Below are 25,084 nucleotides of genomic sequence, written 5' to 3'. Positions count from 1 at the left end.
CTGCAGCAACTATGTATAAAAGGAAAATACCTGTGATTTACATTCTCAACATGCTAGGTGCTGCTGATGTAACTGTGGTGTGTTGTCAACATTCATAATTGAAGGAAATACTATCTTTCAGTTAGAGTTAATGCAGAGGAGATGTGATTTTTCTCTTTCTCATTCAAGGTCATGAACCCCAGGTGATGTACTCCTATAAAGCTACTGGACATGTGGGGATTAAATGAGATTAAGGTTTTGCATGTAAAACATTAATCCAATGCCTAGTGCACAGAATGTAGACAAAAAAATGTTAGCTTGCAAGATATGTAATAGGATAGATGAACAGTGCATGAACACATCCCTAAGCAGAGGAAGCATCACTCATTCATTCAGCCCCTATAGAACAAGGACAAAGAAAACTTCCTATCCTCAAGGAGACCAGCACGCAAAGAGACAATTCTCTGCAGTGTGAGAAGGACAACAGCAAAAGGGACAGAAGCAGCTAGAAGGGGCTGGAGCAGAATAGTTTCTCAGAAGGCTTCCGAGAGAAGGGGACTGCTAAGATGAGTTTTGAGAAATGAACACTTCCCAGGCCATGGCTGGGAAAGGGCCATGAAAATTGCACTTTAAGCTCAGGGAATTTCAAGGATTTGGGTATCATCAAAGTGAAGATTACAAGGAAAGAGTATAAAGAGGCGAGGTTGGAGAAGGGGTTAGAGGACAAATCACACAGCATGTTTAGTGCATTGGCGACTGACTGCACAAGGCAGGGGCTTTGAGAGTTTCCAAACACGGAAGTGCTGTGATCCTACAGAAATAGCTTTGGAAGCTACAAGGATGGGACTTTAAGGAGGGTAGAGGATTCAGGATGGAATCTGGGAGACCACAGGCAGCCAATGCTATAATTGAGGGAAGAGATGACAACCAAGGCCTGCACAATGGTAGTGGCCCTAGAAACAGTAGGAAAAGGCCTGGTTTGAGAGACACTGAGGAAGTAAAAAGAAGACTTAGTGATTTCTCATAGAACAGACAGTAGGACCTTTTCCACAAGCAAATCTGCATTGGAGTATTCAATAAACAGTGTTGGGACAAACAGGAAGACATCCAGAAATAAAGTTGGATCCTTATCTCACACTATGTAACAGGATGAATTACAAGTGGGTAAAATATTAAAAGGTTTAAAAAAAAGAAATTATAAATATGCCAGAAGAAAATATAGGACAAAGTAGACCGTCACCATTCACTGTTTCACTTTTAATCATTTCAATGATCTAGTCTGAAATATTAAATGAAAAAAAACCAGAAATAAACAATTTAAAAGTATAAGTAAATAAACAATTTATATGTTGTAAATTGTGCGACATTCTGAATACTATAATGAAATCTCATGCTATCCTGCCTAGGACATGACTCATCCCTTTGTCCAACATATCCATGCTGTATATTCTACCTACCCTTTAGTCATCTAGTAGCAATTTCAGTTATCAGACTGACTGTCCTGTTATCACATTGCTTGTGTCAAACTAACCGTTACAGAGTAGTAGTCCAATGCCATGTCACAATACCTGTATCATTCACCTAACTTCATGTTATCAGCTAAACATTAAATCATCTCTCATCATCACAAACAGAAAAAGGATAAGTACAGTAAAATGATATTTTGAGAAAAGAGGCCACAGTCACAGAATTTTTAGTACAGGATATTGTTATAATTATTCTATTATTAGCTATTAATTATCTCTTGTGGTAGCTAATTTATAAATTAAAACTTTACCATAGATATGTATGCAAAGGAAAAAAACACAGTGTCTACTGAGGGATCTTAGAAAATATCTCCCTCAGGTAAGATTGCTATGTGACTTTTTTATAACCTTGGAATAGGGAAGGGATATTTAACCATGACTCACAAGTCAAAAGCCATAAAAATAAAATCAATCCCCAGGGCCATTAATCAATCAATAAATATGTACATACTGTAAACAAAAAGAGCCAGGCATGATAGCACATGCCTCTAATTCCAGTGGCTGGGGTGACTGAGGCAGGAGGATCATAAGTTCAAAGCCAGCCTTAGCAATGTACCGAGGCCATAAACAACTGAGTGAGACCCTATCTCCAAATAAAATATTTTTAAAAGGCTGGGGATGTAACTCAGTGGTTAAGTGTCCCTGGGTTCAATTCCCAATACAAAAAAAAAACACAAAAAACCTTCACTCAAAATAAGTTCAGAATAAAACTGAACTGATATACCATTTGTATAAACCATTCAATGGAAAATAAAACAAAAGTTTGGGAATGTCCTCTTTTAGTGAGGTTGTATTTAAAAAAGCACACTTGTACATTACAAAAAGAGCATTTAAACTATTATAACACTTAGGAATTTGGATATATCCATCCAACATATGGATGCCTATACTCTTTGATGCACTTAGAGATTTTTCCCAAATGATATATTTGCACAGATGCAAATGACCTAGGTCCAAGGTCCTACAATGCAGTGCTCGTTATATTAGCAAAAGATGTAAACAATCTAAATGTACATTAATCAATAAATTATGCTACAGTGTTGTAGCCTCATATTATGATTTTAAGCTAGAACCCTAGAGCCATATTCCGGAGTTCAAACCCTGGATCTGCCACTGGATAAGCACCAGTTTCTCATGTGCAAAAGGAAGACAGCAGAAACACCTACCTACCAGGGTTGTTGTGGCAATTAATACGTTAATGAAGGTGAAGAGTTTGAAATAATATCAGGCATGTGCCTGTGTTTTAGAAAGCTACAGTATTTTATTATGGTATATTCTGGCATCCACATAATAGAATACTACACTGCTGTGAAAAAGACAGAGGAAACTTCCCATGAAAGTAACAACAGCAGCAGGATGGCTGTACATATGCTATTTTTGAATGTTTTTTTCTCTTAAGAAGGAGGTTAAGTAAAATATTTTAAAAATTTTACTTATACAGTTGTCCCCTAGTATCTTAGGGGATTGGTTCTAGGAACCCACATGGATACCAAAATCAGTGACGATCAAGTCTATGACATAAAATAGCAGTGTTTTGCATATAACCTATGCAAGACCTCCTGTATAATTTAAATCCTCTCTAGGTTATTTATAATAACTAATACTATGCAAGTGATTGTTATACTTTATCATTTAGGGAATAATGCCAAGAAAAATTATCTGTACATGTATGGTAAAGATGTATTTTTTAAAAAAAATTGCTGTTGTAGATGGACAGAATACCTTTATTTTATTTATTTATTTTTATGTGGTGCTAAGGATCGAACCCAGTGCCTCACACATGCTAGGCAAGTGCTTTGCCACTGAGCTACAGCCTCAGCCAATAAAGATGTAATTTTTAAAAAAATATTTTCAATCTGAGATCAACTGAATCCACGGATACAGAACATGTGGATTTGGGGTCGACTGTGTATACAAAAGGAAACTCTAGGAGGATATGCAAAAACAAAAATGGTGCTTAACTGTAGAGTTGCGGGAGAGACTCTGTGGATCGGGGGAAGAAACAGTCAGAAGGACATGTTTCACAGTATTGCTTTGTGTATTTTAGATTTTGAACTAAAATTTGTAAATGAAATTGAATTTGCAAGAGAAGAATCAACTAGGTCAGGCATGGTGATCCAGGAGGCTGAGTCGGGAATATTGCAAGTTCAACACCAGCCTCAGCAACTTAGCAAGGCCCCAAGCCACTTAGTGACACCCTATCTCAAAAATAAAAAAAAAAAAAAAAACAGGGGGGCGGGGGATGTGGCTCAGTGGTAAAGCAGCCCTATGTTAAAGCTCCAGTACCAAAAAAAAAAAAGTAAAGAAAGAAAAGAATCAATTAGTACAGTAAGGTAAATTCATGGCCCTTCTTAAAATTTTCACTGGCTTCCCATAGCTTTTAGAATCAAAACCAAACCTCTGACCTGATTCACAACAACATTCATATCTGACCCTCCCTGCCCCTCAGGCCTAGTGTTACATCTCACCCTCTCTCTTGATGTCCCGTTTGCCACAGTACTATGGCACATGCCAGTTTGTCCACTTATATATCAAGGTTCACCTCCCCTAATTCTACATTTGCCTAGTAAATTCCCTCTCAACCTTTGGATCTCTGTTTAAACATCACTTCCTCAGGTAACTCTCCCCCAAGGCCCCAGATTAGTAAATTCAGCTTATTTTATTCCAAGCTGTCATAAAAGCATGTTCTTTACTTTCAAAGTACTCATCTTAGTTGTAACTGTGTATTCTGGTAATTGATTCCTATCATTTTCCCCAGTTAGTTTAAGATTATATGAGGGATAAGGTGGTGTCTGACTTTTGCTCATGAGAGACCTCTGGTGGCCAGTGCTGAGTATGGCAAAAAGAAGGCATTTGTCAATAAAGTCTAGATGAATGAACAAATGGGCACAGGGGGCAGGGATGATTCCCAGACTACAGCTAGGGTGACCGGGTGGTGCCACTTGTTAGGGAAGGGCTCGTGGGGAAGGTAACAAGCTGGCATAGACAGGTTGAGTGACATGTACTTGGTATATCCAGGTAGAGATGCTGAGGAGACTAAATGAACCTGAATCTGCTAAGTCACGGCTGTAGATACTGACATAGTGGTCATCACGATAAAGAACTATCACAATACAGACGGGCAGTTAAACCACAAAAGCACACAAGATCTTGCTAGAGGACTCAAGGGAAAGGTAAGCCTAGAACAGAACTCCAGGGAGAGGAGCATTTCAGAGAAGTATAGAAAAAGAACTTGTAAAGGGGACTTGGGAAAGCACGGTCATTGGTCATTGAGGTAAGCAGGCCAAAAGAAAGAGGGACTTTGGAAGGTCTAAAAGTAAAATACCTCCAAAAGAATTAATAATGTTCAACATAGCAGTTCAGTTGGATAAAGAATAGTCACTAGGTTTGGTCAGATGGATGTCATTTCTGTGACGACCCTGGCTGGGGAGCAGGGGCCAAAATGCAATGTTCTGAAGAACAAAAAGTAACAGAAAATGGGCTCATCAATTGTAGACACCAGTGTCTTCCATAGTTACCTAATGTTGATGAGGTGATTTAAAGTACTGAACAGATAAACACTTTATTTTTAATAGCTACATATCTAAAGTATATTAAAATAGTAAATCAAAGCCATGTCTCCGTGAATATAATAAGGTTTCTCTTAAGGACATTTTATTTTGAAAAATTAATAAATTCAAGTGTATATGTTACATATATGGTGATTTTATATATTTTTTCTTTTTTTCACATGGAGAATGCAAAAATCATTGTGCTCAAATAGCTGAAGTCTGGGAAATACTGTCTGTGTTATTTTGAGAAAGACTAGAGAAACTTTATTGTTCAAAAAGTCAGTAGTAAAAGAAGTGTTGAAAATCCCAGAAAACAAATGATAAAATGAGGTTCCAGAGGAGGTGGGTGGGATGGGAAGTAACCACACAAGGGTATGGTCAGTGAAAGACAGGAAGAACATCACTTTTTTCCAGGATGGAGAGAAGAACATAAGGATGGACATAGGAGGCTATCTCTCCCTCTGGAGATAGCCTGCAATCTCCCTTGAATATATTTTCCTTGCTTTACCCCAAAAGTTTCTTGCTCTCAAGATGGCTATGTTCTCCTTTGCACCTTTATGATGGCTGGCATTCTCCCAGAGTGTGCAGTTCTTACTTTACCCCAAAAATGTCTATTGTCTGGAATAGTCCACATTCTCCCTTAAATGTTTATCTACTTTTTAAGGTAAATCTGTCTCTTAAAAACATAATGAGCAGACACAGGTAAAGAAGCTTATGGAAGTAAACTATTGAGGGAATTCCCACCTGAAAAGCTCTACATCTCAGTCAGTTGTGTGTGTGTGTGTGTGTGTGTGTGTGTGTGTATAGAAAGGACAGAAAATTTGAATATAGTGTACAGGAAGCTTGGAGAAGATGGAAAGTTTACACATGACTTCTGAGGGCAATGTATGGAGGAACTGACCAAAGGCAAAATAAGTGAATGGTGTTGAAAGCATACTTATAATAAGAACCATGAAATTTTAGTGATACTAATCAGAATGCTTGAGATTTTTTCTAGTAGGCCGACAGTGAGCACACTGGAAAGGGATTGGACATTGGTCCCAGATGGAAGGGACAAGAAGGTAAAACATTTTTCAAGAATAGTGAGGGGAAAGTTTCAGAAATTGGTCATAGAGGTACAAGCTTATTGGGAAGAAAAGAAGCTGAAAGAAGTAGAGATTTGAGTCAAAGAAAGGGTCCCAGCAGTGGTGGGGTTGTGGCTCAGTGGTACAATGCTCGCCTACTATGCATGAGGCACTGGATTCGATCCTCAGCACCACATAAATGCAAAATAAAGATATTGTGTCCACCTAAAACTAAAAAATAAATATTAAAAAACGTAAGGGCCCCAACAGTTTATGAGTTCAGAAAGAAAACTCTTAGGGGTAAATGAAGCCCAGGTGGCAGAAGAGAAAGCAATATCAAAGTCACTGCAATTTAGAAGCCCAAACATTGAGAAGCTGGGGGTAGGATCAGAGGTCTTTAATAGAAGTCTCTCAGCCTGCTGGTTATCCCTGTAATGGAAATATTGAGAATCACAGGCCACAGGCCACAGACTTCTGGGAATGTGAACGAAGTGACAAAGAGGATAGGTGGTAGGGATGTCGAAATAAAGAGACAATGGTAAAAGAGAAAGCATTTTCTCATAAAGAAAAAGAGAGATAATGATCTAGAAGAGACAAGGAGGAGCTGGTCAGGATGGGAGGCAGGGTAGAAAAAGCAGCCTCCATGAGAGGGAATGTCCAGAGAAAAATATGAAGGACTCTGATTTTGTGGAGAGCTACTGATAGAAATGGAGGTGGTTTCTAAGAAATATAATTTGTTAATGAGCTTGATTCAATCACTCTACATTGTATATGTTGTGGTGTCACTGAACACTCTATATGTATATACAATTATAATCTGTCAATATCCAATAAGAAAATTTAAAAAATAAACACTTTAATAAAACAGAGGAAAAAAATTAAATATAGTTCCAGAGAGCCAAAAGCAAAGAGATGTCAGGAAAGGGTATAGGGAAAAGAGGAAGAAAAAAACAGTGTGGACGAGAAAAGTCACGTGCATTATGGTGGTGCCTAACAACATGGGAATGAGGGAGGGATGGAATCCCCACTTGGCACTACCCATCCCCACCCCACATCACAGGGACAGACATTTTATGCTCAAGAAGAACTTTGCCTTTCAGAAAAACAGGGCTCCTACAATGTGAGGCATGTATAGGAAAGCTGTCTTATCATCCTAAGGATAAAAATGCCCAAACCATTTATTTCTGGAAAATTCTGACAGTCTTCTACAGAAAAGAAGCCTCAAAGTCTCAGCTTTATTGGTTTACAAGGAAATAATCTCCCCACCCCTCACTCCAGTTCCATTCCCCTCCTCAAGGCCTTGAGTCCAAGCTTGGAACTAAACGTAAAGCCAGCCCTAGAAAAAATTCAGATTTTTCTCTCCATGTTCATCATTTCTTAGTGAACAGCAGATGGTAGCAAAGAGCTGGGAAAGGTGATAAATCCTTAATATTGCTCTAGGGCAGCCAAATAGGCGATATGGCCCATCAAGTTCTAGAGGGTGGTGGATGCTCCCACCTAGGACCTGGAGTCAAAGATCACCTGAGTGAGATCATTACACCTGTCCTGCAAGCCAAATCCTCACTGAGCTAGGATGTCAGAGGTATCAGTAGTAAAACAGTGTATCATATCTCCCATCCTAGCCCTACTATTTCTTGCCTCCCAGTTAGGGACCTAGGCTACCAACAAGAAATGCTCTAAGATGACACAATTATCTTCCCCAAAATGGTGAAGAGGGTCAGGTGTGGTGGCCCATGCCTATAATCCCAGTGGATCAGGAGGCTGAAGCAGAAGGATCGTGACTTCAAAGCAAGCCTCAGCAAAAGCAAGGTGATAAGCAACTCAGTGAGACCCTGTCTCTAAATAAACTACAAAATAGGGCTGGGAATGTGGCTCAGTGGTCAAGTGCCTCTGAGTTCAATCCCCAGTACCCCCAAAAAATGGTGAAGAAAAAGGGAAGGTGAACTAGGCTTTGGAAATGATCCTGCTCCCACACTACCCTCTGCAGTGCTTATTGGACTGTATGACAATTGTATATCTTCCCTAATAGACAGGGGCTCCTCCTGCAAAGACCATCTCTCTCTGATTATCTGTGATTTCCTACTAAAAATGCCTGGCACATAGTAAATGTTCAAAAAATATGTATTCAGTGAATCAGGGCAAGAGGTGGGGGAGACTCCCAGCCTGATGTGGTTAGGACTGAGAAATTTAGCCTTTCAGACTTCATATTGTATGAGAAACACCCCTGGTCTAGGAAGGAATTTAGGGTGGGCTTTGAAACAGTTTATCTCTGAGACTGAACTATTATCCTGGCTCCATTGTTTATGGCTATAGGCAAAGTGCTTAATGTTTCTAGGCCTTGATTTTCTCCTTCACAGAAGGTAGATTCTTCAATCAGCTGTTTGTGACAGGAAAATACACAAAACATAACTGTCACATGTACCTTGTATCCACAAGCACTCAATTAAAAGTAGTCACTGATCCAGGCATGAGGGTGTCCACCTGTAATTCCAGGTAGTCAGGAGGTTGAGACCAGAGGATTCTGAGTTTAAGGTCAACCTGGGCAATGTCTCAAAAATATTAGTCACTGATATTTTTTGTGCTTATTATTCCCATTGCTACAGCTTCTTCTCAGGGCCAGGTATTAGGGGCGGGGGGGGATAGTCATTAGAAATAGGAAGTAAATTGGAATTATGATTCAGAATCTGTACTTCCTCAGCTCAGTTCCCTCAAATAGCATAGCACCAGAACCCATAGAAAGTTACAGAAGAGTCAGCCCAGTCTAGAGGGCATAGCTTCCTGATTGTTTTTTTGGAGGGAGGTGGGATGGCTACTTGGTATTTTCCATGTCAACCAGTCTAGCTCAGCTGACAATTTTTTATGTTTCCCTCAGAGTAAAAAGAGGTTTAACTAATAGCCATAAGGATTTGGGTATAATTCCTACCACACAAATCAGAAGCCAGAAACAATGAGGATAGAGTCTGGTGACCTGGTTCCACTCAAAATCAGTTTATCTCTGAGACTTGTCTATTATCTGGAGTCTGTTGCCTGTGTAACAGAGGACAGAACTGACTAATAACACAACTTCAGACCTCCCTTAAAGCTAACTAAATGTAACTAAATGAAAGTGTTCATTGGCAGTGTGAGACCCCAAGTGGCTACACAGTGTAAAAGCAGCCTCAAAGAAGATTTAGACAAATGTATAGAAAGGAGGCCTAATTGATAGGAACCAGGGGATAGGTGACTAATGTCTTGACTACCAACAAGCAAGAGAATCCAGAAGAACTTCCAGACCACCCTCCAGTGAAGTTAAGGGCTTAAATGGCCTCATGCCATTTTTAGTGCAATAGAAATAAAATTCTTGCTGCCTAGGCTGAGGTATGGAGGGTGGGTCTTCCAGAAAAGTCCCAGCAATCAAGATAGAGAGACTAGTCAATAAGACTAAAAGACAATGTCTCCCAGTTATAGGGCCTTTCAGGAAGGGAAGAATGCTAAGAAAGATCAGCTTGACCACAAAGACCCAGGAACTCCTCTTTCCTTTCGTCAACTACACAGTGGAGAGAAGGGAGCATTTAAGGGGCAATGTGAACATAAATAGATCAGGTTCTTTTGTACAAGACTGTCTCTACCAGGTGGGCAGACTCCTTCTCTTGACCAAATGAAAAGTTTGCAATGGTTTTACACGAAGAATTACATGAAGGATTCTGTTAGTTCACCTGCCTCTTCCCTCAGTGCCATAATCCCCCAGGCCCTTGAGGCCTAATCCCTTTCAGTATCTTCTTGGGTTCTCAGAGGATGGATGCAATGAGCAAGAATATAAAGGTCCAAGTGCTCCATTTTGTCTTTCCACGCTATACTTGACACTGAGGCAGGGGGCAGACACAAGCACAAGAGAGGGACAAAGTGTAGGGAACACCATGCAAATCCAAGGCCACTGCCAAGAGCCCAAAGCCTAGGCCCTATGACAGGCAGTTAGCGGCGCCATGCTCAACCCACAAAAGATGTTTCTGAAAGCCTCCAGATGCTTTGCAGGCCTCATCCATGCCCAACTCCCCAGTCCCCAGTGTCTATCATTAAACATGCTGAAGAAACCCAGCCAAGCAGCAGCTCAAGATGCTGATAGACCCCCAAGAAGTAGCTGACTCCTCCAAATCCAAACAGAGGGAGAGGCAAGGTGTGGGGTGACATAGGGATGTTATGTGCTGGCCTTACCTCCTTTCCAAAGCAGGTAGATGGGCACCACGTAGAGCATGACATGCTGAATGTAGTAAATCTCCAATTCAAAGGGAAGCTATGAAGACAAGATGGAGAGAGGCATTTCAGAGAAGGAAGCACTTATTTCAGGATATTCTGAACTTGAAAGCCCTTGCTCTTCAGGATCCACATTTTAGCAGACCCAGGCATTTCACCAATTCACCTCTTTTTTCACAATTAAAAAGAAAAAAGATGAATATACTCCTGACCTAGAACAGAATCTTCCAAGGTGTATTTTACTGAGATGATACTTGAAAAATACTTCACTAAAAAAAAGTTTGGTTAAAAATTTATTAAAGGTTGCATATAACATATTCCCTTGGAGAGTCATCATGCATGGTATTGGTACATTAAGGATTTGAGTGGACTCTACAGATAAGAATCCTACTTAATATTTTTTTTCTCCAAAGTTTCTTAAATGTATTTAGGAAGTGACTTAAAAAATATAACACTTAGGATTCTGCAGAATATACTTGGAGAAACACAACCTCCTGGCAAGTAGATGGTAAACTATTTGACATGTAGAACATATGAAGGAGGATTTATTATCCTCGTTTTCCAAATTGAAAAAAAAAAGTGATTACTAAATCTGGTCAAGTCTAGATCCAAAAATAACAAGTTTCCACATAGGATACTTGGGTGTCAGGGCTTAACCTATCATTTTTATTATTTTTTAGTTGTAAATGAACACAATACCTTCATTTTTTTGTTTTTTATTTTTCATATGGTGCAGAGGATTGAACCCAGTGCCTCACATATGCTAGACAAGTGCTCTACCACTGAGCCACAACCCCAGCCCTATTTTTGACTGAAGACCAACCAGCAGAGCCAATTCTGGCATAGTAATCCAAAAGAACTTCCCTTCTCTCTTGATATATAACATACCCACTTATTCACCCTTTTCCCAATCCCCCTCAAAATGGAAGCTATGGATTACCAAAGTCAAGTATAGTTTCAACCTGGCATGGGGATCCTGCTGTTGAGCTTGGCAACAGGCAGAAAATGGAAACAGCTGGGTGGCTAACTTAATTTGGGGGAGAAAAAGAACTTCAGCAGCTGGCAAGAGGCCTTACCTATAGGGCATACTAACATGTGCATGCATGTGCAAATGGATACACACTGATCTCAAGGGCAGCTCAGAGAGACAAGGACACCCAAGGGAAGGTGTCAGCTGCCTCCCTGTTCCCTACAGAGCAAGCACATAATCAAGAATTGTGCTAATGAGAGGAGGCAGTTATAGGCCCCCCAGGCACAGGAGCCCAAGTCTACTGTTGCCAAGGGCTAAAACCAAAAGATGGCAAAGCTCCCAGAATGGGAGCTAGGACAACTGTAGACCCTGGGCATGAACAGCGGCTCTAGCTCTTGACAATCCATATCAAAGGAGAAACTCCAGAGACCTAGATGATGCTCAACTATTACTTTATGTTCACAGAGGTGAATATAAAAACCCAGAAATGGAGATAAGTTTCCAAGTGTCTCTGTGGAAGATGCTGGAATGGGTTATGGGATCTGAAATTGGGTATTACTAGCACATGTTAGGTCTGGAGGCCTAAAAGGCCCATATTTGGCCTTCAATGTGGTCAGGATGACTCTACTATTTTATGTGAGTATTGCCATATACTTTTCTTTTTTCCATATTTTTATTGGTGCATTATGATTACACATTGTAGATTATTGTTATACATTCATACATGTACACTGCTTTATACTTTTCAAATGTGTTCACATTCATGAGCTACTCAGTCTCTTTGTGTTCCACACATAAGGAGCATAAGATACAAAAAGGTTAATTGACTCTTTGCTGAGGTCACCCAGAAAATAGTCAAGGAGGAAAAAGTCTTAGGAAGGCTCAACTCTCTGGCTATAAACCAGAACACTGACCTCTCCCTGAAATGGGCTTGAAGTCAAGTTGCTGTCCCACTGCAGCAGAAGAGAACCATACCAAGGGCCTGTGGCCAATAGTCCCAGCACACTGTCAAGCAGTTCCCCTACTGACATCTCCAATTCCAGTGGCCAATTACTCATCTGAACTAAAAATGATTGCCTCCCTGTCCTTCCCTTAAAGCCCCCTAGAAAGCAAAGTGCCCACCTGCATGTCCAGGGACGCAGTTAAGTGCTGTGCTTCTAATTCTAAGCAAGGACTTTGGAGTCTGTCAAATTTGTGTTCTAGACTTGGTTCTGGTACTTATCAGTCCTGTGGCCCAGGACAAGTCATACAACCTTTCTGCCCTGGCTTTGGTATCAGTAAAATGGAAGTTATTATGCTGTCACAAAACTAGTGTACAATATTTAAAATGTTTAAGAATATAACAAACACTTATACATTTTATGTGTTAGGAACTCTTTGTAAACCATTAATTTAAACTAATCACTATAACAATTGCACTGTTCCCATTATCTCCATTTTAGAGATGTTAAACTGAGGCATGGAGAATTTATATAACATACTGAAGAGCATACAACTCATTTGGTGACACAGCCAGGATTCAAATTCAAGCAGTCTACTCTAGAATTCATAGTTTTAGCCAGTATAAGGTCCATCCTCCCTTGACACCTGTGGGGAATTGGTTCCAGGACCCCCACAGACACCAAGATCTGCAAATGTTCAAGTCCCTTGCATAAAATGGCATAGTATTAGCGTATAACCTACATATATTCTCCTGTATGCTTTAAATCATCTGTAGTTTACTGATAACACCTAATGCAATATATAGGTTATGTACAGGTTATGTAAATAACCATTATCCTGTATTGCTTAGGGACTAATGACAAAAACAACAGTCTGTACCTGTTCTTTACAGATGCCATTTTTCAAATATCCTCAATCCATGGCTGGTTAAATATATGGATAGGGAATCTGTGGGTATGCGGATGATCCATGGCTATGAGAGGCCAATTGTACTCTGCTCCTCCTGCTTGCTCCCTCACAAAAGTCTGACACATAGGTGGGGTTGGATGGGGAAGAGGCACTGTTACTATAACCAGAGTGGTAACAGCAGTATAAGAGCATGTCTTTCCCTGTTCCTCCACATGGTAAGTGGGGCCAGCACCTCCCTATTCAAATGATTGAACAGCCTGCTCTACCTACTGTTGTCCCAGCCCCACATCATGCAATGGCCAAGCTTATCCTGGAACAGAGGCCTCATAGCTGCTAAGCCTCTTGTCACTGACTCACTGCACCTCTGTAGTCACCTTGGCCAGAGACCTCAATGAGGGTTGTCTAGAGAGTGTCCCCATGAGAATTTCCTTCCTCTGATGGCTGCCTCACTCCTATTCCAAGAGTTCCCTACCTTGGGAGCAGGGAGCACAAAGTGTGTTTAACTCAGTACAAGTGGCACTGGCAACCAGGGCCAGGGTCTGGAAAGAGAAAATAGTAAAAGAAGTAGTGTGGGGAAAGAGGAAGGGGAAAAAGGAAGGAGCTGAAAGAGAAGAGACAAAAGGGAGCTGGAGAACCAATCACTTGACATTTAATAGCTTATTAAGTACTTATTTTATGTACCATGTACTGTGCTAACTACATTTTTATATACTTTCCTGTGGAGTGGGGACAATGATCATCCACATTTTACAGATGAGGAAAGTAAGGCATAGAGAAGTCAAAGAATGCCCCTAAAAAAAGCATTAGACATGGAGGATGAGGGCAAAAGGCACTGAGTAGTAGGTACTGAGTGTAGGCTGAGTTCCAGGAACTTTCTCAAAGAGTCTCCCCAACCTTCTTTTCCCCATTTTATGAACAATATAAGTGAAATGCCACACTTCCTTCAGAAGAATTTCATTTAATTCAGTTAATTCATTTCTAGCCTAAAGATCTTGTACTTAAGAACTCTAAATGTCCACAGCCTGATTCTTCTTCAGCTGGAGGAATCCCAAGGCTACATCTGACATGGATGCAATTCAAATTCAAAAGAAATAAAAAATATTTTAAGCTATACAGACCATTAACTTCTTTTTCATATCCAAGTCAACATGTTTTTTAGAACTGAAATTACAGAGTGGTAAACTTAACCAGGCCTCTAGAGTCAGACTGCCTGAAACATCAGATACATGGACCCTGTCTGTGGCAAGATCCCCACCCTGCTTCTTCCCACCTCCCAACCTGGACTGGACAGTGACATGCACCAACATCCTCTGCCATGAAGACTACCAATCTCACTGTCCTACATCCTGTTTATTTCAGCCACCAAAAGTAGCCCAAGATTCCCAGGTTACCCTCCCCAACACCTGAACTCAAATCCCTGTATGGCTCTGTACATATCCTAGTCTGTCCCATCATCCACCCCCTCTTCCAGTACTTGAAATCCTTCTATTTTCTTGAGCTCCTAGCTCTCACTAGCAAAATTTCCTATACCTCAAACTTTTCTGTGAATAGCCCATTTATCATTTTGCTTTACCAAAAACTTAGCCCCACTCTAAGACACGATAATCCCAATAGCCCTCTTGAGTAGTGGGTGTTTTTCCTCTAATACATCCTTCTGCTACTTGATCAGGAGGGCACCTCTCTGCTTCTCACTGTAGCTTCTAATTTTTTTTTTTTTTTGCCTTTTTGTTAACCACTCCTCTGAAATGAAACTACAGTACCTACCACTCCTTCCTGTTGAAGTCACATATGGCCCCCTCCACAGTCCTCAAAGACTTTGTCTCTTGCCTCCCAGTCACTGCTTTCCCAACAGTCCCTGGTCAAAATTCCTGTGCTTTCAATATTTAATAATTGAAATATTGTTTCACCCCTATTCCCTTAGTCACACCTGTCATTATTAATACCTGTGACTCCTCTGTAATGCACCTCACTCTCCACTGTCCAACTCACTCCTCCTCATACCCCAGCTAATACTTTTTCAACTTCACCAGGACCTCAAGTCTGTTGATCCTGCCGCCTCTTGACTGCCTCCCCCATCAACCTCATGTCCCCATTTCTATATTCATCCAGCACCGAGTTTAAGGTCCAGCAGCACTTCATTCTGTACATTCACGAACTCTCCTGACATTCTCTCTCCCCTTTTCCTGCTTGCCTTGCCAAACTGCATTCCTGGTTAAACCCAACTGTCTTCCTTTACATCTCTATAGGTCTGCAAGCAAGCATGGCTGGAGAAAAATATGAATAAATGCATACTGTTAACTCTTTAAATTCACCACAGCAAACTTTGAGCAGACTCCTAATGTTGCCCTATAATCCAACTATGTTTTAAGGCTATTCATTCTCCTTTCTCCTAAGCAACTATTTCACACCTTCTCCCATATGCTTCAAACCTTTCCCATCCTTGCCTATTTCACAGGGTGATGGGGGAGGGTTGTAGGACATAGGCTCCCACCTCCATGTCTCCCTCCTCCCTGCATCCATGCTCACAGCTGCCTGTTCCCCTGCCTCTATGTAGGAAGCCCTATGCTGCTGGCTAAAGAATGCTATCTTCCATCTAAAGAAACAAAAACTCTTGACCCTACTTTCTGCCACAGCTACTACCTCCAGTTCTCTGCTTCCCTTCATACTTTAGAGGAAATCTCAAAAGACTTGTGTCTAACTCAGAACCCTTGGTAGCTCTCCTCTGAAATATTCTTCTACCCAAATTCTTCCAAATTTTCACTCCCATAATTTTACCCAAATTGTTCTGGTGAGGTTACCTACAAGTTCTATTTGGCTAATTCCAATGGGCAACACACACATGTGGTGTCTTTGCATGAACTATAAGTAGGTGACTTTTTACTGCCAAGACTCAAATCATGCCAGTGTGTCAGAGAGATCTGGGGCCCAATCACCCTTGTATGCAGTTGACAACCTGTATAACTGGATATGCCAGTCATGGTCAGTTTCCAAGCCTCATTATTCTCAATTAACCAAGCAGCATTTGATAAAGTTGATGATTCCTTCACCCTTAAAACACTTCCAGTACTAGGCTACTACACAGCACAGATCTTTTCCTTTATTCTTTCCCTATCTCAAAGGCTTTCATTCTCAAACTCCTTTGCTGGATCTTCTTTATGTCCTTCATCTCTAAATATTACAAAGCCCCAGAAATAAATCTTTGGCTCTCTTCTCTTTTAGGTAATCTTATCCAAATTCTTAGTTCTAACTCACAAATAAATCTGTCCAGCATAGAGTCAGGCTGCTAAGATTGAAATTCTAGCTTCATTTACTTGCTATGTAACTTTTGGCAAATCACTTAATCTTGCTGAGTATCAGTTGGCTCATCTGTAAAATGGGGATGATAATAATATCTACCTCATCAGTTTCTGGTGAAATTAGGTGAGATAATGCATATAGAGTTCTTGGTTCAGTGCTGACATATAATGTACTCAATAAACATTAGTTGTTATAATCATTATCCTCTCCTTTCACATTAATTCTGCCAGTAACTAGTAAAGCTGGAATTTCAATCCCAGTCAGCAAGACTTAATACCAGGTCTCTCTGGGCCTAACGTTGGAGTTTTATTTCATCATGCTGCCCTAGCAAAAGCCTCAAGTATGGCTCAGATTGGTGGCACACACCTGTGATTCTAGCAATTTGGAAGAGTGAGGCAAGAGGATCACAAGTTTGAGACCAACCTGAACAATTTAATAAGACTTTTTCTCAAAATAAAAGTAAAAAGGACTGGGGATGTATCTCAGTGGTAGAGCACCCCTGGATTCAATTCTCTGTACCAGGGAGAAAAAGAGCTTCTAAGCAAGAGATGGTGGCACTTGGGCCTGCCCCACAAGCCCTAAGTCACAAATCTGTATATTTGGCAGGTACTTAGGCTTCCAGTCCATTTTTTGACCCATCTCTAGGGCAGGATTTTTCACTGAATCTTCTTTGCTTCTCAAAGAAACATCAATACTTCTCACTTAGGATGGTCCTATCCTCATTCTCATCAAATAACCAAGGAACACTTACTGAGGCACTAGTGGGTGGCAGGTAACATGGTTATTCTTGCAATGTGGTAATGATGAAGGCATCTTGTATGATAGCTTCGTAGATCCCATAAGAGCTGCCCTGTAAGACTCCACAGTGCAATTGTGAAGACCAATAGATAAGAAATTAATATCAGTGCAGCAAAAGATTATGAGAACTCTTTAGATGAAGTGTTAGCTTGGGTTCTAGTTTTGTTTCAAAGCAAAGGAAAAGCATGCATATAGTGTGCAGTTGTAGAGAGCTCCCGATGGTAAATGGCTACAGGGGATATTACTAGAGGCAGGGAGACCAGTTAGAAACTAGTGATGGGAATGTTTAAATAAAGCCTATGGCAGAGGGAGTGAGAAAAGAGAGAATGGGTAGATTTCGGAGAAGTTCAGGAAGCTGAGTCCCCAGGAGTAGTGAACAGAATGGATAGAGAGTTATACAGAAAAAGAAAGGTAAAGACCAAAAGATGATTCTCATGATGATGGCTTAGGTGATTGTTAGGATGTTGGTGTTTCTTCCTAACTTGGGACCTACAGTCAAAGATAGAGACTGGAAAAGGTGAGGTACAAGAAAAGACGCTGGGACCATGCTGAATTTGTGGTTGCTCTAGGACAGCCTGGCAGAGATGCTCATAAATCAGTGGAAATGTGGGCCTGGATGGCAACAAAGCTAGCAAGGATATCTTCAGTAAGGCAAATGAAACACATATATAACTGTATGTTATAAAACAGATACATACTGATGTACATCAGAAAACACAAACATGTCACTTTAAAAGAATGAGGTTTGGAAATGCTGATGTTTTCTTCAAATATGCTAATGGAACACCTTATGCACTCCACTTTTCAGACCCTGGTCCTCTATAGTCTTTTGAGGACGAAGTGGGTAGAGAGATAAAGAAGTCATAATTTAAAAGTAGTGACAATACAGAGAAATAATGGTTAAGAATCGGAGAAATATGCTGGGTACGGTGGTGCATGCCTATAATCCCAGTGGCTTGGGAGGCTGAGGCAGGAGGATCACAAGTTCAAAGTCAGCCTCAGCAACTTAGAGAGACTGTGTCTCAAAATAAAAAAAAATAAGAAAGAGCTGGGGATGTGGCTCGGTAGTTAATTGCCCTGGGTTAAATCCCTAGTACCAAAAAGAGAAAAAAAAGAACAGGAGAAATTTGAACATAATTTATAGACTGAGGGAAAGAGCAAGTAGATGGGGAGAGAGCGAAGAAGCAAGAGAAACAGGATGTCATTAGAAGGCAAGAGGAATGGAAGCAGGCAAGGGGGGACAGAACCTGAAACACAAATGGAAGGGTTATCCTTGGGCTCCCTGGAGATAAGGAGGGAAGGATAGGCTGAGGTGAGATCATCTGTATGAAGGAGGGGGTTCATGGTATACCGGTTTCCCACAAGCCTCTCAACACTCCCCCCCACTCCTCCTGCTCTTGAGGCCCATTGGCTGGGTCGCATAGGCGGAGCCAAAAGAGTCCCCCAATGAGCAGCTCCGTGGCCTGAAAGGGTGGGGAAACAGCCCAATGAGCATCACCACAGAGGAGCCAATCAGCTGGTAGCTGGAAGTTTGCTGGGGCCGCTGTGAGCCAATCATCAGCTGGCAGCTGGAAGTTTGCTGGGGCCCCTTTGGCTGTGGCTCTCAACAGGGGTTCATGGTATAAGTCTAGGGAGCTCTCATCATATACCCCAGGAGACTTGCCATTACCAGAAGTGTCCATGGCTAATGATAAGTGAGGGTATACAGTCGCATAGAGAGGACACTGGTCTCAGCTTAGCCCCAGACTACAGTCAGGGAGTCAAAAAATACAATCCATTTCCCTCAGAGGAGAAAGAATACAACCCATGGTTTTAACTGCTCTTGTTGTTGTTCATTCCAATAAAGTTTGGCTTTGGAACAGTTTATCTTCATTAACTAACCACATTTTTAAACTGTGGTCTCTTAGGGCCACAAACTCCCTGGGACTAAATCTTAGAGGATCCACAAAAGGAATACCCACAGCCTAAATGACCATCACTATAGGACTAGTTAAATAAACCCCCATATATTCATAGAACAGAATACCATGTCGCCATTAAAAACAACACAGTACCAACAGGAAATATTCTGGCAAATACAGAATGTGGGGCATTCTTCAAAACAACTATACAAATAATTCACCAAAACTTCAATATCCTGGATGTGGTGGTGCATGTCTATGATCCCAGGGACTCAGGAGGCTAAGGTAAGAGGATTGCAAGTTCAAAGCCATCCTCAGCAACTTAGCAAGGCCCTAAGGAGCTCAGTGAGACCCTGTCTTTAAATAAAACACAAAACAGGGCTGGGGATGTGCCTCAGTGGTCAAGCACTTCTGGGTTCAATCCCCAGTTTAAAAAAAAAAAAGCAAAAACCCTTCAATATCGTGAATGAAGAAGGAAAGGGGAACTAGTTCTAGAGTAAAACAATAAAACAAAACTAAACAGGACAGTCAAAGCAACACTTGAAACTTAATCAGATCATGATTTGGGGGGGGAAAGGTACATAAAGAAGTTTTGGGGACAATTGAGGAAATCTGAATATAAATAAAATAGATGGTATAACATAATTCATTGATTTTTTTCCTAAAGGGTGAGAATAGTATGGTTTACACAAAAGAATGTCCTTATTTTTAGGAACTATAGGCTGAAGTAGGTAGAACTAAACTTTTAACGTATCTATAGCTTTCACTGCAATAATTTAGGAAACTTAACAGAGATCTGCTTAGTAAGAGAATGTGAAAAGATATTTAACAATTTTTAATCCATCTGGAGGTTATATAGTTGTGCATTCTAATATTTCCACTTTTAGTATGTTTGAATATTTGTATAATAAAATGTTGGGAACATTTCAAATTTAAATGGCACAATCTATATGAACTAATTATGACAAAACCTTAACATATACTACATGGCAATAAAAACAAGGTACATAATTTTTGGAGAACAATTTGCCAGTACTTATCAACATTTGTGAATGCTCATTCACTTTAACTTAACATTTTCACTTCTTGGAATTTTCATTAGAACAAAATGTTCACTGCAGCATTATTTGTGAACAAAAAAATTATAAAGTGTCCTGACTGTTCATCAGTGGGAGAGTCATCAAAAAACACTCTAGCTGGGCATGGTGGCATACACCTGTAATTCCAGCGGCTAGGGAGGCTGAGGCAAGAGGATGTCAAATTCAAAGCCAGCCTCACCAACTTAGCGACCCTATCTCAAAATAAAAAATAAAAATGACTCAGTGCCCTTGGGTTCAATTCCCAGTACCAAAAAATAAGACACAGCGTAGAAGATGAACCATTTGACTCTATTTTTCAAAAGGAGATACTACCATTTCTGGGTAAAAGAGAACAATTCTATACTGCATAAAGCACAATTCTCTTTGTAAGAGAAAAAGGACTTTGTTTGCAAACTTTTAGATGTATGTAGATGCATAGGAAAAGAACTGGGGTGTGATTTACCAAAACTGGGGAGAGGAAGAGGATTGGCAAGGGGTTGAAAAAGGGAAGAGGAAACATTAATGTTGGAATTCACACCCTTTTACAGCTAGATTTTTGCAAAAATGAATGTGTGCATTTATTAATCATGTGCTAAAAATATTTTAAAAGATTGAAAAAAAATCCAAAGAGGAATATATTACAGTGCTAAACAGCAATTACCTATCATCTGGGCAGTAGAAGAAGTAAATTTCATGTTAGATTCTTTTACCACTATATTATAGAAATCTTTAAAAAAAAAAGGGGGGGGGGAATACATTAAGCTATTGGTGAAAAATAGTGCTAATTTCTTCTTGTTTTTTAGAATCTCCTCTTAGAGTATCTGAACATATTAAGAAAGTAATATGTAAAAAGGGTCCATAGACCCCCAAATCCCATAATCTCACTGTATCTGCCCTGATGATACATATGTACCCCTCCAGTCAGGATAAACACCCACAACCCTCCCTATAAGGCATATAGTATTCTACCTTAGTCCATCCCAAGACGTGGTAGGGCCACTGGTCTTTCCATTTGGAGAAAACCCTATCAGGGCTACTCTGGTCTTCTTCCCTGTGTACAGTGCCCTTGGGAGAGTGAGGAGCAGAGTTGTGACTGTCTGTTGTCTGGCCCCTAACATCAAACAAAATATTTTGAGCCCATGAAAAATGTCATTTGCTCTTATGGCACAGCTATTTGGGCAAGCACATTTCCTGATGTAAAAGGTGCAGCTGCCCAGTCCTGCCTGCCTGGTTCAGACAAGCCCACAGAACTGTATGGAATGGCAATTTCAGGTCTATCAGCCAAGATGTTCTGTAAGGCTGTTTCTTTTCTATTCCCTTCTCTTCCTTTAAGATGCTAGGGATTGAACCCAGGGCCTCATACACACTAGGCAAGCACTGTACCTCTAAGCTATATCTATAGCCCTTAGTTATTTTTTTTTTAACCAGGATGAAAATGAAACCTCCTAGCTCTTCTCCCACCTTTAACTGACTTAGTAGTTGTTGCCTGTCCTGGGGAAACTACCAAGTACTATTCTTAGATATTGTTGCTAGTATCAAACAGTCATTTCTGGAAAGGCAGGGAAAGAAGCACTAGTGTTTTAATAATAATGCTTAATAAAATAGTAATAATAATAGGAATGACAGTTAATATTTGATTGTTCCTAGGGAATATATCACACCTAACTGCTGCATTTTTTTCCTGAGTTTTAATGATAAAGGAGGGTGATTAACATAATGATGGTAATAATGACTAATACTTAGAGACTCTAATGGGATGAATTGTCTATCCCCATATTCAGTCTTGGTACTTCAGAATGTGACTGCATTTGGAGACAGGGCCTTGAAAGAGGTAAAGGTAAAAATGAAGTTATATTGGTAGGCCCTAATTCAATGTGACCAGTGACCTTAAATAAAAAATAGTTTAGGATACAGAGAGATACCTGAAAAGCCATATGAAGAAGGCTATTGAAGAGACAGAGAGAGAGACTCTGAGAAGAAACCCACCCTGATAACATCTTGATCTTAGACTTCTTCTTCCAAAACTGAGAATAAATTTCTCTACATTAAGCCACCCAGTCTGTAGTAAGGTGTTTGTTACGGTAGTGCTAGCAAACTAATATACTGACCTACTGTGCTTTACAACCAGTAGCTTTTTTTTTTATCTAGGGAATGAATTCAGGGGTGTTTTACCACTGAGCTACATCCCCAACCCTTTTATTTATTTTATTTTTGTGGTGCTGGGGATTCAGCCCAGGGCCTTGTGAATGCGAGACAAGCACTCTACCAACTGAGCTATATCCCCAGCCTCCAACCCTTTTATTTTCTATTTTGAGACCAGGTCTTGCTAAGTTGATAAGGCTGGCCTCAAACTTGTGATCCTCCTGCCAACCAAATCTCTAGATTATAGGTTTAGGCCACTGAGACTGGCAGGTAGTTCCTTTTTGTTACTCTCAATTTTTTTTTACAATTTTTTATTAGATTTTTTTTGGAGGGGTGGGTACCGGGGATTGAACTCAGGGGCACTCAACCACTGAGCCACATCCCCAGCCCCTTTTTGCATTTCATTTAGAGACAGGGATCCCTGAGTTGCTTAGTGCCTTATTTTGCTGAGACTGGCTTTGAACTCATGATCTTCCTGCCTCAGCCTCCGAAGCCACTGAGATTACAGGCATGATCCATTGGGATTACGGGTATGCATCACTGCACCCAGCTGTTACTCTCAATTTTAAGATAAGGGACTCAAGACACAGAGAAGTTTTTTGTTTGCCTGTTTTGTTATACCAAAATACTGGAAATAGCCAAATGCCCAAAGAAGAATAGAGAAAAACATCATGGCCTATTTACAAGATAATGTTACACGACAGTGAAAATGTAACTAGAATTCTATGGATTCAATACTAGGAATGAATCATACTAATCTAATGTTGCATAGAATAAGAAAGTCCCAGAAGATGACATACAAATAGGACCCTTTTTATAAGGATCAACAAACAATTAAAACTAAATAATATCTTATTTAGGACTCTATGTATCCATATCTATATATCTGTGCATCTAAAACAAAACTCTATTTTATGAAAAAGCAAAAGAGTAATAGACAAAATTCAGAGTAGCAGTTCTCTTGGGGTGGGTAGGGAAGGATTGGGAAGCAGCAAATAGGCAGATATGGTATGATCTAAGGGACTAGTTCTTAGGTTGGGTTCAGTCGTTTGTTATTCATAAGTAAATAAATGCACACATAAATTAAATGAAACTATGCACAGAAAAAATAGTGGAATAAGTTATAAATCAAGTATTCTAAATTTGATTACCCTAATTATGTGTACGCACCTTTGCTCTTTTTAAATTGGATCTAATTCTTTTTTTTGCGGGGTCGGGGGAGATAAACTCAGGATCTCAGTCAGGATTTGAACCCAAGAAATCTGACTTCAGAAACCCATGATCTTAAATTCTGTTGTTTGTTCCATAGTTTAGTCTGCTCCCTTGCTGGAAAAGAATTAGGGTTTTTATGAACATTGTGGGCCTTACCTTACCTAGCTACCATGATATAGGCACTACCTTCATATCAAAATGGACAGAGGGGGCTCTGAATTCATTAAATCCAGACTTACCACTTCTTCAGACTGAGCCAAAGGTCGAATATGACGCAGAAGGAGGAGAGAATCTTTGAGTACACAAGAAGGTACTTCAGGACTTAGAAGTCCAGCCTTGAACTCATTGACATTTTACTCAAGGAGGGAAAGTCAATATTTGTATGGCTCTCTCCACAGAGCTCAGAGGAAAGGCTAATGAGACAGAGAGATGGTTCAAAAAGCCTATAGAGGAACAAGGGCAGCTGCAAGTCAAAAGCAAATCAGCTTGTGTGTGGGGGCCAAACTGCTCCCATAGACTGATCTGAGCTGGGCTGGCCTTCCTGCTTAGGCAGTATGACAGAGGGCTCAAAGAGGGCCTTTCCCACCTCTGACAGGGCCACAGCAATGTTCTCCCCTGACCTGGGTTACAGATTTCACCCTGACATCTAAGCCATGTCAAGTGCAGAAGTATGAGAGGAAAGGCACTAAACTCCCAATTCCTCTTCAGCCCACACAGTCTGTGGTAGCCTCCTTCCATATTTTAATGCCTTCAAAGGACTTGAGCATCAGATGGCTTGATATAAAGGCCAACCTCACACTAACACTAAGCAAAAGCAAGGATAAAAGCCTCTGAGAGTTGGCTCTCATCCCAGTCAAAACAGCTCAAGGGCACTGGACCTACCCCATAGCCAGCCAAGCAGGGAGTCTGGTTAATCTTCTACTCCCTGGGGACCATTGCTTAAACGCAGCCAATGGGCCAGGCAATCATTCCTGAGGCCTGCCTCCAACACCCCCTCCTGACCAACACTAGTCTCATGACCTCTGTTAGGAGGTAGAGCCAGGTTCATGAATCTCTAAATCAAGGAAGGCAAATGTCATGTCTTCCCGGAGGCCACCAGAAATGAATGGTACTTGACCTGTACACCCTGGCACAAGTCATCTATATTCACTTCTCTTTCTACTTTGATTTGTTTCTTCTCTTCTGTTGTTTAGCTCTCCCATTCTCTATCTCTTCCCATGCTTGAAGCCTGATCTCAGATTCTCCATCAGCACTAAAATATGGCAAGTTCAGCCCTGCAGTAGTTCTTGGCTAATGCAAAACAGAAAGAATTTGCATAATTTTATTTGTATTACATATTTTTAAGAGACTCTTCTTTGGACCAATCGGGAAGAGACCCAGCAATCTGTATTTTTTTAGAGTAATGGTGATTGAACCCAGGGGTGCTTACCACTGAGTCACATCCCCAGCCCTTTTATGTTTTATTTAGAGACAGGGTCTTGCTA

General features: G+C 40.5%; 1 protein-coding gene across 6 annotated transcripts in view; it reads right to left on the bottom strand.

Moving 5' to 3' along the window:
* The window catches only part of Tmem164 (transmembrane protein 164), a 161,845-nt gene that overhangs the window by 25,150 nt on the left and 111,611 nt on the right, over positions 1-25,084 (bottom strand). For all 6 annotated transcript variants that reach the window (XM_077107148.1, XM_077107149.1, XM_077107145.1 and 3 more), the window contains one exon: positions 10,312-10,390. In XM_077107148.1, the coding sequence (XP_076963263.1) occupies positions 10,312-10,390 (79 nt within the window). The remainder of the gene's footprint in view (positions 1-10,311; positions 10,391-25,084) is intronic.

The sequence above is a fragment of the Callospermophilus lateralis genome, chromosome X, assembly GCF_048772815.1.
Source record: "Callospermophilus lateralis isolate mCalLat2 chromosome X, mCalLat2.hap1, whole genome shotgun sequence".
NCBI lineage: Eukaryota > Metazoa > Chordata > Mammalia > Rodentia > Sciuridae > Callospermophilus > Callospermophilus lateralis.
Note: the sequence above shows the minus strand (reverse complement) of the source record. Positions and strands in the feature narration are given on the sequence as shown.